The sequence below is a fragment of the Elgaria multicarinata genome, chromosome 4 (assembly GCF_023053635.1).
Source record: "Elgaria multicarinata webbii isolate HBS135686 ecotype San Diego chromosome 4, rElgMul1.1.pri, whole genome shotgun sequence".
NCBI classification, from domain to species: Eukaryota; Metazoa; Chordata; class Lepidosauria; order Squamata; family Anguidae; genus Elgaria; species Elgaria multicarinata.
In genome coordinates this window covers 22,754,485-22,773,787 of record NC_086174.1, presented here as the reverse complement: position 1 = coordinate 22,773,787, position 19,303 = coordinate 22,754,485, and the positions used below count along the sequence as shown (strand labels likewise).

General features: G+C 44.4%; 1 protein-coding gene across 2 annotated transcripts; it reads right to left on the bottom strand.

Annotated features, from left to right (window-relative positions):
• Positions 1-1,585: 1,585 nt before the first annotated feature.
• Positions 1,586-17,519, bottom strand: LOC134397364 (heme-binding protein 1-like). 2 transcript variants are annotated; one of them, XM_063123953.1, is made up of 6 exons: positions 17,427-17,519; positions 10,335-10,499; positions 7,912-7,997; positions 3,450-3,587; positions 3,127-3,314; positions 1,586-2,824 (listed from the first exon to the last, which is right to left on the bottom strand). In XM_063123953.1, the coding sequence occupies exons 2-6, from the start codon at positions 10,480-10,482 to the stop codon at positions 2,650-2,652; spliced, it is 735 nt and encodes a 244-aa protein (XP_062980023.1). In that variant the 5' UTR covers positions 10,483-10,499; positions 17,427-17,519; the 3' UTR covers positions 1,586-2,649. The 2 variants fall into 2 exon arrangements, with proteins under 2 accessions (XP_062980023.1, XP_062980024.1); XM_063123954.1 differs by lacking the exon at positions 17,427-17,519 and adding an exon at positions 16,094-16,204.
• Between the last annotated feature and the right edge of the window lie 1,784 nt (positions 17,520-19,303).

Below are 19,303 nucleotides of genomic sequence, written 5' to 3'. Positions count from 1 at the left end.
CGCTCAGAAACCCCATGCTCCCTCTTCAGTGTCAGGATTACCCGCTGTTGCCTCGAGAGAGGTGAAGTGCAAGGTTGGAGAGGGCGGCAGCACCAACCTGGTGCCATGAAGAAAGCCCCCTAGGCAACCACAGGATACTTTACAGTCGACTCTTGAGAGTGGTTCTTTGAAATGTATTACGATTGTTGTCTTGCAGTTGCACAGTAGGACTATGGAGGTGATGGGACAGCCATGAATCTCTATCCTTACGAACGTACACTTTTATACTTCCAATGTCAGGGTTATGGCTTCTACGGGACAAGGCAAAGCCCAGTCTTCCACCACTACATTTGTAAGGGTGCACACTGGGAAGCTACATAGCTCACTGGCTGCTATGCAGTAATTACGGCTGTGGTCATACAGAACTTAATAGAAGCGCAGCATCTTATCTACCTTAAACTTTATTTGAAGCGGGAGAGACTTCTATTGCATCTGATCAGATCTGATCTCTACTAGGGATATGTTTCAGTCTGAGGAGTCAAAGAGGCATTCTGCGTGATGACTCAGTGACCTGATGACACAGTGGGGCTCACTGTGGATGATTTAACCTCACATAGGCCATGGTCACCAGGTTTGCATGAAATGACAACCCATGACCAGGGGTTAGATATTTAAAATGGCACCTCCGGGCACCACAGCTCATTGTGGGTTGAGCTGTGGTGCCTGCCGGTGCCATTTTGCATATCTAGCCCCTCGTCATGGGTTGTCATTCCATGCAAACCTGGTGACCACAGCCTATGTGAGGTTAAAAAAAAAACCTCACATAACCCAGTCTGTTCTAGGTTTATGTGAGTGTTGTTGAACCATCACATAACCCATGCTTGGCAGGTTTGCATGACAGAACAACCCTTGAGTAGGGGTTGGGTATGCAAAATGGTGGCCACACCTGCCCTGTGCCAACTGGGGTGCTGTTCATAGAATCATAGAATAGTAGAGTTGGAAGGGGTCTACAAGGCCATCGAGTCCAATCCCCTGCTCAATGCAGGAATCCACCCTAAAGCATCCCTGACAGAGGGTTGTCCAGCTGCCTCTTGAAGGCCTCTATGAATGCCTCTAGTGTGGGAGAGCCCACGACCTCCCTAGGTCATTGGTTCCATTGTTGTACTGCTCTAACAGTCAGGAAGTTTTTCCTGATGTCCAGCCGGAATCTAGCTTCCTGTAACTTGAGCCCGTTATTCCGTGTCCTGCACTCTGGGAGGATCGAGAAGAGATCCTGGCCCTCCTCTGTGTGACAACCTTTCAAGTACTTGAAGAGTGCTATCATGTCTCACCTCAATCGCCTCTTCTCCAGGCTAAACACGCCCAGTTGTTTCAGTCTCTGTTGTATTGTGTGGTATTGTGTGAACTGGCTCAGTGCCTTTCCCCAAACACAGCAGTTAGAAAGGCATTCTATTCCTTTATTCTGAAATCAGCTAGCTGGTTCTGAGGAAGAAGCTGTCTTGTTCGTCATTCGGTCACTCTTTGGACGTCAGCTGTTTCTGCACTGGTCCTGCCAGAGATGACTCCAGTTGGTCACTGGAGTCCAATGTCAAAAAAGACAATAAAATTAAATTCACAGAGGTTTGAGCTAGATTTTATTTCAGATTTGCTTTGCACTACTAGCCTCCATTGAGAGAGGACAGCAGCATCCATGAGTGTGAAACCAATCAATCAATGCACAACGCAACACACAGCGACAAAAACGCTGCCAATGACAACTTGCAAATATGTGGCCTGCTCAGCTTACACCAAGCCCTTAGGCCTGCCTTATTAAGAGGTGGGTACAAGCTCCAGTGGGTTGATAGGCAGGCGGCTGCCAGTGGATGGCATATAGCTCTGAGTACTCTTGGGAAAACAGGAGGCTCTTTAGATCATGGAGTAGAGTCTCCCTGAACTCCACTTCTCAGATCTTCCTCTGGGCCATAGCCCTTGGCAGGGACTTCCCATTTGCTCCTGGACATGTGTTCAAATTACTCCAGTCAGGAGTAAAGTCTAAAGCTAACCCATCCCAAACGACAGAAAGGGCGCTTCACTATTGTTAGAGAATGAGCTGACTAGCAGCCTTTCATGGACATGGCTAAAAGGGATGCTTCGTGGCATCAGAAGTGAAACCCTCCTTCTACAAGCAATGTGGGTCATGACCTCTGGCCCACCCATCACTATCTGCCAGCTACAGACAGAGCTGTAGGCAGTGGTGTTTGGACCTGCTCTCCAAATTCACGTTCAGGATTGCTACCTAAACCTTGGAATGAGAGGTGTGGGGTGCTCAGCAGCTACAATCCCCAATGCACCTTCATTCAACTGTGTCATGAACGCACTTGGGGCCCACTGAAGTGGACGCCTGTAGTTCCTTCTAATACCATCTCCATCAATAACTCCATAATCCCATACTACCCCCTGCAGGTGTGGGGTGGAAACCCTCCCTGGGAGATTTATGTGTACTAGTTTTTCCCTTGGCTGTGAGCTCACAGGAAGGAACATAACTCTTTGGTTCACCCAGGGGTAAAGGAGCAGCTCATCTATCCTATAGTGAGTCGGGATGTGCATTCATCTCCTTCAGGCTAGAACTGCCATCTAAACCGGATCCAGTCATGGGGTGGATTGTAATCTTGTCAAGGATTCAGGGCGCTTTCAGTCTGCTCGCCGGATAAACCAGATCTCATTGCGACGGTTAGGGACACCAGGGTTCTGGTATGCAGCCACCATGTAGGTTTCACGGAGCACATTTTCTGTGGAGCCCAGCAACTCCCAGAGAAGGTGGATCTCCCGTAGGATTGCTTCTTCTGTAGTTGTCCCATAAAACACCCTTTACACAAGGTCAACAACAAAACAATTGCCCGTAAGGATCTAGTGTTGGTTAAAACAACTTGCTTCCCTGCCACCCATCTATCCACCTCATCTTGGGGGGAAAACTGGGAACTAATGCCCCAACCAGAAGCCAACTTTCCACCTGGTTCTTGGCCTTCTCCATCACAGGACCTGTGAACATTTTTTTTTAACAAATTCACCATCTTCCCTACCATGCATTCCCTTTCACCTTCCTTGCTCTATTTAGAGGCACCTTTGGCACCTAGAACATAGCTCTAGTAGGCATGAAGCAGGGCCCACCTGGTGATAACCTGGAGTGGTGCTCTCTCTAGGATTTGGATGTCCGGGTCCATGGGGAGAGGGGGGTTAAGCTGAAATTCCCCAGGGAGATAATAGGCAGTGATGACTTCTTGCAGCAATTCAGTGCCCTCCTTATTCAGGTGAATCTCATTGATCACTGGCACTGTCATCCCCAAGTGGCGGCCTAGGTAGAAACACACAGAGAGAAAACAGATGGTGAAAGAGGGTCCTAGGAAACTCACCCCTGGCTTTCTCAGCCTCAATTGCTCCAGTTCCCGCAGGCTGCAATGGGTCTGCCGTGCCACTGGCTTGCACATACCTAGGGAGTTCTCCTTGCAGATGTACCGCATTAGTTTCATGAAACCCATAGAGATGCTCTGCTCATACTTGGGTTCTCCTTTGGTGACACATGCCCATTTCCCAGCTGGGTACAGCCGTTCCTCATATGCTGTCTCCTCACACTGAACCAAGAAGGAAGAAGTGTTAGTGACAAGCAGGCATATCTCTTGGTACTCAAACCACACACTGAAGAAACCTTGGCACTCAAAGGAAAGTGGAAGACGCATCCCCGCTGCATAAAGAAAGTACCACAGTTTCACTGCCAAACATAATTTGCAGGCTCAAGCCCAGCCAGAGCTTGACCATGCCAGCCTTTCCCAATCCAAATGTGTGGGACTACAACTCTCATCGTTCCCAGCCAGCATGGCTATTGGGAGATGCAGTGCAACACATCTGGAGGACACCAGGTTGGGGAAGGCTGGCTGAAGCCATATACATGTCAGTGTTGTAAGCTCAAACCTGGAATTAACAGAGGGAACAGGAAGAGGGGAACATCTTCAAAAGGTTTTATTTGATTAGCTGTTTTAACCACACTCAACACAGGTCTTATGATGCCTTTCATAAGGGTAATTATTATGGCTTCTCTTATTTAAACCACTACTGATTACTGGGGAAATCTTCAAAACATCACTGTTGGTCTAAGATATGGCGTGTAACAATGCCTTTGCTACTGAATACACTTTTATCAGAGAACCAATGCTTTAGTAAACAAATGCTTTTATTTATTCAAGAAATTTTTGCAACTTCTCAGGATTGAAGGAGTGGATTAAATGGTTGTTTCCTCAGCTAACACTACAAGGTTTTATCTCCCTAATTATTGCACTAAATAAGAAACAAAACATATCTTCTGAATAGCGCAGAAAAAGAAAGAAAGAAACCACAAGTATGCCCCCAAAGCATGCAATGCATCCAGGCAAACAGAACAAAAATTAGATTAAAGACACATCAGAGTATTGATGAATGATTTATGTAAGGGGTTTTAGAGACAGGGTCCATTAAGCCTGTATGTTTACTTAGAGTCAAGTTTGCTAGCTCAATAGAAATGGGAAAAGAAAGGAAACTCTTCAGTGTAGCTGAGAAGAAAAAGCACAGAAAAAGTAGAAAGTAAAAGAACTACTTCAGCAGATAGAGCAAAGACTTCAGCCAACCTGGCACCCTCCAGATATATTGGACCACAACTCCCATCATCTCCAGTCAGGTCAGCTGGGATGATAGGAGTTTTAACCCAACACACCTGCAGGGCACTGAGTTGGTAAAGGGTGCCACACACATATTAGAATATTTCAGTGGGCAGAGAGGATTCAGCTTCTCTAAAACATCCAGTTTTGCATTGGAAAGGGAGAGAGAGGGAAATGGGGTGACTCTGCCAGGAAATGTACCCATGGCATTTTTACAGCCAGCCAAAGCTGGAAGAAATCTACAAAAAGAACTCTTCAGAGATCTCACTTCAGAGAGTGGATGCAAAGACGGTCGCAGAATTACCCATGAAAAGCAGCCAGTATTTTTATGATGGCATTAAAGCAAATAACAGCTGCTTTAAGGGTATATAACTAACAATATTCTGTACTAGTTGCCAGGATCCTACCAATTGTAGGAAGAAATACTAAAGTTACAGCTCAGTCCTTTTAGGTTTAGTTTTCACAGATGAGGTGATAAACCTGTTTCTGGACTGTATCACTTCAGATACCAGGTGGGACCTTCTCCTCTTCCTCCACAGATCCCTGTACATCGAAAACAAAATGTCAGGGAGAACGTTTCTAGCAGCACTTTCACCATGGGATGTCAAGCTACCATGTGCAGCTTTGGGTTTTTTTTGGGGGGGGATGGTAGAGCACTCAACTATGTACCCCTGCCCTGCAGCAGATGGAATAGAAAAAGGTTTCCCATCTTACCAGCTGTTTGAAAGAAGCAGCCTTCAGTCATGATGTCTAGAATGACATCATACAACACAAAACTTAAATCAATCTATGTTCTGGGATCCTCCATATGGTGCCTGTGGGTACCAATGTGTCCATGGATACACCTCTTTTGATGCCTGCCAGGTTGCCTGCCCCACCTGACTTCTATTGTAGTTCTCAAGGGTTTTTTTTTATTATGAAAAACTGGGGGGCTGCCTTGATGATGATGATGATTTATTACATTTATATACAGCCCCATAGCCGAAGTTATCTGGGCAGTTTACAAAAATTAAAACAGTGAACATTAAAAATATACAAAATTTAAAAGCATAAAAACAGACAATATCCATTTAAAACATCTATTCTGGGGTCAGTTAAAAAAACCTCAGCATATGCTGTTAAATGCCTGGAAGAAAAAGTCTTGACCTGATGCTGAAAAGATAGGAATGGTGGTGCCAGGCGAGCCTTGATGCCAATTGGAGTGCTGCCCTCCAGTGCCATCTTTATCGGAGCTCAAAAGCATGGTGTTGTCTCTGCCTTGCGCTTAGGTTCTTGGGTTAGTTACTTTACTTTTAGACTCACCAGATTGGCTTCTGGGAAATGAGTGTTCTGTGACTGGCCATACCCACTACGACCAGGCATTTTATGAATTGGCAAGGCAATCCCATTTTGTGAATTGGCAAGGCAGCCATTTTGTTAGAGCACCCATGACAGTCTCTCAAAATTCTAAATGCACCCACTGACACAAAAAGATTGGAGTTGTACCCCATGATTATGGAAAGCCTGGCAGGGAGTATAGTGAAACTATGCTAATAAAGTGGGATTGGCCATGGAAGAGAAAGTGACTATTATTATTATTATTATTATTATTATTATTATTATTATTATTACTACTACTACTACTACTACTATTATTTATTACATTTAGATACAACCCCATGGCCGAAGCTCTCTGGCTGGTTTACAAAGATTAAAACACTGAACATTAAAAACTGATATACAAAATTTAAAACCATAAAAAACATAAAAACAGATTAGATACTATACAATATCCATTTAAAACAACTATTCTGGGTCAGTTAAAAACTCAACATATGCTGTTAAATGCCTGGGAGAAGAGAAAAGTCTTGACCTGGCACCGAAAAGATAACAATGTTGGTGTCAGGTGAGCCTCGTCAGGGAGATAATTCCATAATTGGGGGGGGGGGGGGAACCCACTGAAAAGGTTGCCCTGTCATTTGCCCTATTGGACCTGAAAATGTTCTACGGTTATTTGACATGCTACTTTTTATTGCCAAAATATGCGGGATTAAGGCTGAGTTTAGCAAGGTACAAACAAATGCGTTACACAGTCAATGATGATGATGGGCAATCGCTGCTGGATTTTGTCAAGAAAAAGAAGCATTTAGGCATCAATACTTTGACTGGAGCTTTGGCACCATATAAACCAGACAGAAATAAATGGTGCAGAAATCCACAGATTGCATAATTCAGATGAAATGACAAGCCATGGCTTGATCCCAGTTTGGGATCCTGGTATGAGACTAACTATAATTTGTGCAAATTTCAGTTTGCTGCATTCAGATGAAATAGGAAATTATGGATGTCGCAAACTGGAAGCACTCCTCCCCTCACATGTAAAGGAAAAGGAGGCAGGAGAATTCCAGACTGAGGTTCCTCATTGTTCATTCACATACTAACAAATATTGGTTTGTTATTACACTGAAATTGAGTCAGAGAGCGTGAAGCCAGAATGGATGTTCCAAAACCTCCTTCTAGGATCAGCATTCTAACAGGGGCCTGAGGCAACATGCTCCACCCCCACCTGCCCAAATCCCCATGTACCTGAAATCCAAGCCATGCTTCATGCAATGGACACAATTTCCACACTAAAAACCATAGTTGGCCTAGCTAACCAACGCCATACAAATATGTGCCCAAGGAAACAAAAGAAACAAACAAAGAACAAGGAAGTGCAAGAGATCTACAAATCTAAACTGGCTGCACCCTCAACAATCAGGAGGAAATATTGACGGCTTCAAAGTCATGAGGAAGATCAGATTGATTGAATTCTGTCTTGAAGTATCCAAGAAGTCACTGCTAGGGTAGGGCATAATGTGAGGGGCAGGCTGTTCAGGCTGCAAACTCCTATACATGTACGTGGGAGATTAAGTGCCGTTGAAGAAGTTCCTGCATTGAGCGGGGTGTTGGACTCAATGGCCTTATAGGCCCTTTCCAACTCTACTATTCTATGATTCTATGAATTCAGTGGGGCGCCGTTTTTACATTAGACATGCATAGAATTTAACTGTAAGTGTCACAGCTGGAGGACAAATTTGGTACAATTTCATGGACTCTCAGGAAAGAGGAGAAAGAGGGGGAGCAGGGAGATGTTATGCAACTTTGCCCAATCTACACTTTATTCCAATACACCACAAAACTAGGACCAGCCATAGATAGATAGATAGATAGATAGATAGATAATTTTATTTAGGAACAGCACTATCTCTCTCAATTAATGGAAGTCTGCATGTTTGCAAGTGCTCACCTTTTCATGCTGTGATAAAGTAGCGTAGGGCACAGGCTCTCGCGTCTGGTTATGGCGTGTCATTTGCAGAATTGGACCCGCCATCTCTACCAAAACAGAGTAAATTGGGGGGGGGGGAAATACTTTAAGACTGAAAACTGGTATAACGTTTTCCAACCATCTGTGTTGGGACCAAGCGACATTCTTTAAGCCTTTTCAGTAGGTTATTCAACTCACAAATTAAATATTTAGCTAGAATTGGCTCTTCCTGAAACCATTTGGATGGATAGATAACATTTTCCACTGCTGCCTCCAACGCCTCCTTGGAGGAGAGATGAAGGAGCCAGCTATGAACCATCTTCTAGCCTGGTGAGCAGTCTCTGTTCTTCAAACTAAACTCAATGCCATTCATTCAGTTAGAAAATGTGCAAATGACTCTTAAAAAGTAAATGGCAGGAATTAGGAGCCTAAACTGGATCAGAACTCTGCTAACCTCCCCACTGTAGTCCCAATCTGATCACTGTACACACAATTCGCATTGAGGGAAAATAAAGCTCCCACTGGAGCAAATAGCAGCTTTTTTTCCAAAGCAAATAGCTAGTGTGCCCCCCAATTGGGGGCTTCCCACAGCAGGGGGAAAAGGGTAGAAGGTCCCACTAATCCCCATGCCAATATCCCCATCATTTAACTTTTTAAAAAGTAAAGAGCATCTGCTTATGGACCGGTTGTTGGAGTCATTCCTTCCCTTTCGGATTTGGGGGAATTTCCCAAACAATCTTGGTGGTAGCGGTGGGATCCGAGCGAGCGGTGCGTCACCCCGGGAGCAGGACAGGACGAAGTGAATTTGCATCGCGTTGTTCTTGCCCGTGCTGTCTCGGTTCTTTGGTGTGCCGTGAGCTGGATTCCGCACCCACCCCATCCGGGGAAGGGGAGGCTGAGCGCAGCAGCCATCCCGGGGCTTCCGGACGAGGTGAATAAAATCACACTTTGTCATTCTGCCCGGTTCTTTGTCAATGTAATTGCTAATTGTGTGAATGGCATTTTGTCTAATCTGGTTATAATTGTATTTAAACTGGTCTTCTATGGTCTCTTGGAGTGAAAGGGTTGTCTTATCTTCCCCTCTTCTTATTCAGTGTTGACCTTGCTTTTATATTAGACAGTTATGCATGAGTAGTGAATTGGTTAGTGGGACTATCTTACTGTAATATTGAATTTATATTATGATATATCTATTGACTTGTTGGTTTGTTTTCAATTCGTTTATGTACAAGTATGTTGTTGTTGTTGGATAGTTATTTAATTTATCATGAGTCTCTCTGCGCACGGGCCAATATAGAAAGGCAGCATATAAATAAAACTAAACTAAACTTCTTTTACGTTAGACCAACTCTAATATTTAACATATCCCTTCACATGCCTTTGTTCATGCAAAGCTCTTAAAGGTATTTTAAACACATTATCCTGTAAACTGCAGCTTTATACGAAAAGACTCCCTATCGGGTTGCTGGTACTACTTACAGATTACAGGAAACAGAACACCTAACTCCATTTATGCAATAATCATTATTCATACCTCAATTCTGAAGGCACTGGTTGAACACAAATGAAAAATCAAAGGGAATTTGACAAGAAAGTAGTTTAACATTGGCCTAAATGTTTAATGGTAAGTCCTGCAGAACTTCAATTTTCTTTAGAGAGTTTAGTCCTTGGGACTTGAGAGAAAGCGAGGAACTGCAGCGAAAAGGAACTAACCTGCTTAAACATTATGTGGAGACTTCAGCTGTGAAGCTCTGCCTGCATGTGGGTGCATACGTGATGTACATGGTTCCCCTAGTGAGACCATACACTCATACCACCTTCTCCCAAAAACTGAGCTCAGCGGGAGATGTTCTAGTTTAGAGCAGAAACTAGATTTCCACAGTGCTGATTGGCTGGCTTTTATGTCAATGATGAAGCAAACTCAATCTCCACAGGCCCATCTTAGCCAATTAGTGCAAAGCACTGATTGGCTAGTCCCGGGGTCAGTCGCAAAGTAACCTCCCTTCCCGTATCGGATCACATTTCAAAGTTTAAATTAGCCTTCCCCAGCCTGGTGACCTCCAGATGTGTTGAACTACAATTCCCAATGCGCGCATATATATCTGGAGGGCACAAGATTGGGGGTGAGAGAAATACTAAGAGAAAATGCTTTTAAAAATGTAAAGCACCAAGCAAAGCATTAGAGCAGATATACATGGCAGCTACTTGGGGGTTGAGGGAAACAAAACTGAAATTAACAGCCTGCCTGAAGTATGGGAGGTGACACTTTTGAGCTTGGGCTTGTTCATGTCTGGGTTGAAGTACAGAGGCAGGTGGAAAGAGACCTCACCCTGCAAATGAAAAATCTTCTCCTTTTTAAAGGTACATCTGTATGCAGCTGTTGGAGCAGGGATGCAAATTCTTACCTTGAGGGAGTGACACTTGGTGAGTGCTGGCTACTGTCTCCCAGTGAGAAAACAGCCTGTTCTGTTCCTCCCCTTCCATTGGTTCATCGTCTTCCTCAAGGACCTCATCATCCAGTTCATTTAGCTCCTCAAGGGTAATACGAGCCATCTTCAACCCCACAGCTCCTGTAGAAAATGCAACACAAAAATCTACACTAGCCTCCCTCAACCTGGTGTTCTCCAGATGTATTGGACTGGAATGTTCATAATCCCCAGCTAGCATGACCATTGGCCATGCTGGATGGGAATGAGAGTGGCAGTCCAACACATCTGGAGGGCAGAGGTTGAGGCTGTTCTACACCCTGAACAGTCCGAGTGGGCATAGTAACAATTCCCTCATCTATGAGGGAAGCACTAAGCAGCAGGCCACCACTCCCCTGCTATGTCATTTCCCAGCCCCATGAAGATATAGGAAAACTGAAACTAGATCCAGACACTACATTCTGAAAATATATCGGGAAATCAAGTCACTTAGGGTGAATGAGTGAACTTCTTCTAAACTGGCTCTAGCCTGTGTTTATTTTCTCTAAATACTGTTAACCACGCTTTCTTCTTTTGTATAAATCAACTCTGCTGTAAGTGACATCAGGCTTTCCAATAGGTCTTTGGTTTGGAAACTTCTATAACAGCTTAAGTATGACTTCAATCACTCATGTTATCTCTGAATGTGTTTCAGTAGGGATTGCTGGGTTGTTGTTTTATAAAATGTTTTGATAGGTAGGTTCCCTTAATAGATATAAATCACAGTATAGTATTCAGTGTTTATTATTCTTAGTTAACTCAGGCCATAGCTAGACCTAAGGTTTATCCCAAGATCATCCCGGGTTCGTCCCTGCCTGAGCGCTGGATGCCCTGTGTGGCACTTAGATGAACAGGTTTGACCCCAGGACAATCCTGGGATAAACCTTAGGTCTAGCTACGGCCTTATATGAGACTTTCAACACCCCTTTCATTCAGTAACTGTATAAATACCATTGGATGTTGTAGCTGCATACTTCCAAGGTTCCCCACTTTGGAAAGAGACAAATACTTCTGGTATAAATGAACATGGCACAGAACTTATTAAGGCTTCACAGTCTTAAGTGGGCTGGCAAGGATTAGTCCATAACATCCTTGCAGTCTCCTACAGTCATGCTCTTGATGAGAGATTGGATTACTGCAATATATTGTACGTGGGACTACCTTTGAAGAGGGTTCAGAAACCTGAGTTAGCTCAGAACAGAGCTGCTAGGTTACTAACTGAGACTGGCCGATAGGTTCATATGATACCAGCGTTTGTCAGTTACCCTGGCTTCCAGTCTGTTTCTGAACCAAATTCAAAGTCTTCATGTTGAGCTTTAAAGTCCTAAATGGCTCGAGGCCAGAGTATCTAAGGGATATCTTTATTTATTTATTTATTTTCTATACCGCCCAATAGCCGAAGCTCTCTGGGCGGTTCACAAAAATTAAAACCATGAAGAGCATAATAAAACAACCAAACAATTTAAAAACACAAATACAAAATACAATATAAAAAGCACGACCAGGATAAAACCACACAGCAAAAATTGATATAGGTTAAAATATGAAATTAAAACAGCAGAGTTTAAATTTAAGTTAAATTAGGTGTTAAAATACTGAGAAAATAAAAAGGTCTTCAGCTGGCGACGAAAGGAAAACAATGTAGGCGCCAAGCGAACCTCTCTGGGGAGCTCGTTCCACAGCCGGGATGCCACAGCAGAGAAAGCCCTCCTCCTAGTAGACTCACTTCCTTTGGCAGGGGCTCACGGAGAAGGACCCCTGTGGATGACCTTAAGGTCCGGGCAGGTACATATGGGAGGAGGCATTCCTTCAAATAACCTGGCCCCAAGCCGTTTAGGGCTTTGAATGTTTACCAGCACTTTGAATCGGGCCCGGACCTGGACTGGCAGCCAGTGAAGTTGTAGAAGGACTGGCGTAATATGATCTCGTTGGCCAGTCCGTTAGTAGGCGGGCTGCCCTGTTTTGTACCAGCTGAAGTTTCCGGACCGTTTTCAAAGGCAGCCCCACGTATAACGCATTGCAGTAATCCAAACGAGAGGTTATCAGAGCATGGATAACTGTAGCTAGGCTATCTCTGTCCAGATAAGACAGAGGGAAAGATATCTCCTTCCATATGCACCTGCTTGGACCCTTAGGCCATCTTCGGAGGAGCTCCTCTGGGTGCTCCTACCATGGGTAGCTACAAGGGAGACAGCCACCACCTCAGTCACGGTGCTTCATTAATGGAACTCTCTCCCCAAGGAAGCTCGCCGGCAGCCTACACTGTTATCTTTTCAGTTCAACGCAAAGTCCTTTATCTTCTCCCAGACATTTTAGGCGTGAGATTTTATGGCTGTCCTTTCATATTTCACGTTGCTTTTCTGTGCCATTTTGTATTGCATGTTATTCTTTTAGACTTTTGTAATCCACCCAGGAAAAAAATATTATGGGGTGGATTAAAAATATAATAAACAAATAAAGAAATGGCGTTTAGTGTAATTACATGCCAGGCAACCTACGTTGGGAGGTGTTAGGCTCCTTAGTACAGATGTAACGGTGTCAATTTCTTAACAGATTGGGAGCATGGTGCTGGCTCATCTTCTCCATTGATCCCTCCCCTGGGGCAAGTCCCCATCCTTCCTTTGCCAACCTTAGTTATGATTCTGAATTTCATTCACACCACTGCTAAACATGGTAAATGTGGAATAGATTCCTTATTAAAAGTTTATAAAGCCACTTCAAACCCTGACTGAGATGGGGACTTTGGCTAGCAACAGTGCAGAGGTAATGCTGAACCATGTTTAAGACTGATAAGGGAATGGAGAAGGGAATTTGTGTTGGAGAACTCGAAGAGGTAAGGAGGCTGTGGCCCACTCCCATTCTATTAACCGTAAGAGACTGATAAGCGTAACATCTACACTACATGTGAATTGTGTGATCCTATTAGTTTTTTAAGGACATAGACAAGAATTGTATGTGAGGGTAGCAACAGACTAACTACCATACTCCTGCCAATTAGGCCAGACAGGAAAAGTACACTGACAAAGCCTCCTGACCAAGAAGTAGCCTAGTGTGTGTGAACATAGAATTAGGTTACAGTTTTATAAGTAGAGACTTAGTTAGCACAAGCTCTATAAGCCAACACTGGGTAGAGTTAACCGGTGACGAAGATAAGCTCTTAACTTGCTAAGATAATGAATTCCAAGAGTTCATCTTGTGTTGTCTATAAAAGGTCCTCTTTTCTGCCTTAAATTGTAATTAGATTAATTAAAAAAAGCAAAAAAGAAAAGAAAATAACAGTTTACAGCCCATTTCCTTCCTCCCCCGACACACACCTTGTGTAAGATTTTATGCATGCCTATTAAATCACTCCTACACCATCCTTAGGCCAGTAATTTTAAGAACCTTGCAGCCTTGATCCTAACTTTCTTCATTTGCAAGCAAGGTCTAGTTTACACATGCAGGAGAATGGGGGGAATGAGGTGGACTGTAGCACTTTAGCCTGTAAGTGGGAGGACTGCTGCACAAATGCTTTCCCACACAAAACAAACAAACACTTACCTACTTAAAAAGCTAATTTATAAAAGAGAGAAAATCTAATCCAGTTTTTTCCATGATGTACTTATGGGTAGGGTTTTTTTAAACAGATTTTTTTTTTAAAAAAATGGCAGTAACATTAAAGAATGTGATTCCCACACCTACATTCTGAAGTGGTAAGGAAGAGGGGCCGACCAAGGGCAAGATGGATGGATGATATTCTGGAGGTGACAGACTTGACCTTGGGGGAGCTAGGGGTGGCGACAGCCGACAGAAAGCTCTGGCGTGGGCTGGTCCATGAAGTCAGGAAGAGTCAGAAGTGACTGAACGAATAAACAACAACATGGTCTACTACCTCATTCTGCCGCCATGTGTAGACCAGGCTTCACTTCTATTGATTTCAGTAGGATTTACATGCATACATGTAAATATGAACATGCATGTTTACTCAGAACTAAGTACCACTAAATTCAGTGGGACTTTAGCACAGGTAAGTGTGTATCAAACTGCAACCACAGCCTTTTAATCTCTCCTTAAATATTTTTGCTGCATTTGTTTTTCAAAACACAATAACCAAAGCACACAGTGTTCAGGGTGTGAAGAAATCACAGATGCATATACTGACATCATACTATTTGTGTGGGAGTAACTATATGGTTTCTTAGTATCCTTGAAACACTTGGGTTTCATCATCTGTACCTTCTGTACAAAACAATCCAATGCATGTTTACTCTGAAATGTCCCACTGAGTTCAGTTGGTCAAATTCCCAGGTAAGCACAATCAGCATTGCAACCTTAATTGTTCCTAGCTTCTTTACATATATACATGCAGTGAGAAAAAATTATGCATCTGTTTAACATCTTACAAAGGTGGAGCACCTGCTTTGCATGCAGAAGGTCCCAGGTTCAATCCCTGCCATCTCCAGGTGGGAAAGACAAATGAATGAAACCCTGGAGAGCCATCAACAATACTAGGCTAAATGGACCAGTGGTCTGACTTGCTAATTCTGTAATGGCCCTCAATCTGAATTCAAAGATTCTTTGTGATGAAGTTTGCACATAAAGACACACACATATGAAATATCTGCAGATTTTACTACAGTAACTTCGATCTCTAGTCTTTGAACTCCAATCTCTAGTCTTTGAGTGCTAGCTGTTAATTTATAAACCAACAGTATTCACATTGTTCAGAATTTACTAAGGCCACAGCTAGACCTAAGGTTTATCCTGGGATCATCCAGGGTTCGCCCCTGCCTGAGCACTGGATCCCCTGTGTGTCACCTAGATGAACAGGTTTGACCCCTGGATGATCCAGGGATAAACCTTAGGTCTAACTATGGCCTAAGACCATCAGAAGAGCCTGACTGATCAGGCCTATCAAGTCTAGTATCCCATTAGCCAAGCAGATGCCTCTGGGAAGCCCACAAATACAACACAGGGGTAATAATCCTCTTCTGCTGTTATTCCTCAGGAACTGGCATTCAGACGTGTGAGCCTCTGATGCTGAAAGTAGCATATAGACATCATGACTAGCTGCCATTGTCATTGTGCATTCCTTTACATTCCTCAGAATTATTTCAAAACACCTACAACTGTTGCCATCGCCTCATTGACCAACTTGTGTGAAAAATTTGCCACTACATCATGTCAAGTCAATGTTTTATAAGTGCAGCCACAGCAAAGATCTTTGAGGAACATCCCTCTGAAACAGATTATTCATACCTAATTTTTTATCCAGTTACAGAACCAAGAACAGGTCATCCTTTGTATTTTTTGACAAATTCCATAAGATCATTTCCAACATAAATTGATTAAAAGATTTTGGGAAACCTAGATTTCCTCCACTTATTGGATAATCCTTATATGCTTGAAGAACTCTAAAACAGTGAAGTACAAATTGGAAAAGTTATGTATGGCCCTTTCTCATTTGTAATGTTTACCTGAATGTAGCTAAATGTCATTGTTGTGATTATGCGCTCCATTATAATTTCTGCCAATCTGTCTAGCTGTACACATCTGCAGTTTTCATGGCCACTATTGAATATGACCTCTGAACTGTTCAAACTGATCATCAATACTTGGTAAGCAACACCTATCGTTCCCCCATCCTATGTAGACTCTGGCTTCACTCCATAGGGGCAGGCATACAATACCCAACAATGTCTCTCCTGGTATGAATCTACCTGTACACTGTGATCTGAATTTCAGAGGATAGCAACCAGTGAAAGGGCCTTCTGGGTGGTGACCCCAGATTGAGGTGTGGCTGGCAGCAATAATATTTTCTTCTATTCCCAGAGATATGATGGGGCTTTTTGGTGTCAGTAATTTTATCGAGTCCTGGTATTTTGTTAATTTTTAAAATTGTTTTAAATGGTTTAATTTTTTTTGGTATTTTATATTGTTTTACCATTTTGTATTTTAAGATTTTGATTTTTGTGAACTGCCCAGACAGCTTTGGCTATTGGGCAGTGTAGAAATGTTATAAATCAATGAATGAAGTATTGGGAATGGAGGGATGAGTGGAGGGAAGAGACTCCTTGAAGGGAGTCACTCAATGTATTATTAAAGGAAATGGAGTGGACTCACATTATGGGGAGGCATTTGGTATAAATACAGTTGCCACTTCCTTTCCCTTAATATTACCTGCAGTGTGACAGGCAGGGATTCAACAGGTGCAGCTTTCACTTACCTGTATATATACACACTCACAGAGGTTTGATCAGTGCTTGGGAAAGCTGCACCTGACCAATTTCTTCCTGCCATGTACCACTCACTCCCTGATAGAAATTGTCTGCAAAGTCTATTGCTTCCTTTTGTTTTTAGAAACAGGCTGTCATTGGCAGTGGTGACAGGGCAGGCTGTTCTGACAGACTGGAATTGGGGCAAAGGCGCCATTCAACTCGGGGAGCAAGAGCAGTAAGAGGCGAGAGAGAGAAGGGGAAGACTCTGGGACAACTTTCCCTAACCTGAGGGCCTCCAGAAGTGTTGGACTACAACTCCCAGCATCCCCCAGCCAGCATGTCGGCTGGGGATGCTGGGAATTGCAGTCCAACACATCTGGAGGAGCCCAGGTTGGGGAAGGCTGCGGGGGGGGGGTAGACGAGGGCACCGAGAAAGCTGCAAGTGAGGGGCTCCTTGTGTCGGTGGAGGTCGTCCCAGGGGGAAACGAACAATTCTGGAGGGCTCAGGGTGACCCCCCAGCGCGGACTGGCTGCTCCTTCAAGCCCCGGGGGAAGGAACCCAGGTGTCCGGGCCCGAGGTGGAATCTCCCAGGTAACGGCGGCATGTAGGGGGGGGGAGGGCCCCACACGCTGCCAGCCTGACAACAACAGGCGGGGAAACCTGACCTCGGGGCAGCCACTGAAGCTCCGCCCCCGCCCCAACCGCCAATCCCTCAGCCTCGCGGCCTCCGAGGGGAGGGCGACTGAGCGAGCGCGCGCAGCTTCCAAGCGGGGAGGAGGAGGGGGTCTTGGTCCCACTCCCCTATTGGGGTGGAGGGAGGGAGGGAGCTATTACCTGCCACTTCCTGCGCCTTTCCCGACCCGGAACGGATCCTGCGGACCGAATGAAAAAGAGGCGGGAGGCCAAGCGTGAGTCACCCCAGTGGGGGCGGGGCCTACGCCTCCGATGACGTCACCGCCCAGCCTCTGACAGAGGTGGGCTTCCGGCCTCCCCCTTTCTTCCCAAAGGGTTACGGTCTGAAGCGTGATCTAGCCCAGATTTCCGGTTGCAGCGAATAGAATCCTCCATGTGCGGGGCAAGGATCGTGGAAGGAACGAACACATGAACCCATAACAATATATCCAGACCCAGTTGGCGAGGCGAGAGGTTCCCTTTAGTGGCATCGCTTTGAAATAAGCACAGCACCTATTTCAGAAAGCACGAAAGAAATGGCGGCGTTTCGTAGGTGCAGGTCCCATCTTCCCCATGGGTTGGGGCCTTCTGCTTTTCAGTGCCTTAAGGCAAGCGTGAAATTCAGAAGTGCAGTGTGGAGAATGACTTTGCCTGCTGAATTTCTACCTGTCACCTGCATGTTTATATTGTATTTTGTATTCATGTTTTTAAATTGTTGGTTGTTTTTATGGTTTTCACGGTTTTAATTTTTGTGAACCGCCCAGAGAGGGCGGTATAAAAATGTAATAAATAAATAAATTTTCAACTTACAGACACCCTTCTTTTGTGGCACTTTGAAAACATGTATGTAAAAAATGAGACAGCAAATCACATGGATTAAAAAAATAGGAAAAAAATCAACAGGTACAGTTCACCACAGTATGTAGAATCAGCAGTTGAGAAGGCAATACCTGTTGAGGTCTTTTGCCTATCAGGAAGTCTTTTAAAGGTGTGGCAGTCCAGAAGAGAGCTCTGATAGTTCAGAAGTGATGCATCAGTTCACCCTTTTACATGGAATCATAGAGTTGCAAGCAGTGGGGGCTGGTACCTCTAATGTCAATGGGGCAGTGGATGTGCCATGAGTTTCAGTCAGACCTCCAAAGGAACTATCCAAGGTGCTGAACTTAGTTTGGGTTTAGGTTCAGCACCTTGGATAGCTCCTTTGGAGGTCTGACTGGTTCTGATTGAAACCCAGATTGCATTTGCCACCCACTGACATCAGAGCCACCAGCTTCCACTGGTTGGAAAAAGGCCTTAGAGATAATCTAGTCCAACCCCTTGCTTAATGCAGGATGTACCAGTACTTACAGCATCCCTGACAACTGGCCATCCAGCCATCGCATAACTACCTCCAGTGAAGGAGAACCCACCACCTCCAGTGGCACTCTGTACTACTGCCAAACAGCTCTTTGCTTGTTTAGCATGCACAGGACTGCAGAGGCATTTATTACCTGGGGCAGGGAGGAGGCCACAGCTCAGTGGTAGGGTACTGATAACCAGATGTTGCTGCTGTCAACATCTGGTTATCCTTGGGCAGCTGGCAGTGCCCAGCAGCTCTGAGCAGCAACAGCTGGCTATAGCTACCATTTAATTTTTTCCACAATGCCCCAGATGTCATGTTCTGTGGCATTATGGGAAATTTAAATGGACCATTGGATGGCCACCACTGTCAAGTGTACTTACTCACCAGTAGTGGAAGGGGCATACCACCAGATTTGAGAACACATTTTTCATGCTGCAAAAAGTCCCAATTTCAGTCAATTAGAAATAAGTCCGAAGAAGCAGGGCTGGGAAAGGTCCTAGCCTGAGATCTAAGAGAGCCGCTGCCAACTCCAGATCAAATGAGCTCCTGATTCCTTATGAGGCCACTTCCTATGTTCAGAACTACAGACTTGCCTTGGTACTATTTTCAGTAAGGAACAGACTATGTGCGCGTTTATCCCTGTTTGTTGTTCTGGGACATACATGTGCCACCATTTGTGTGTTTGGTACAGAGATAA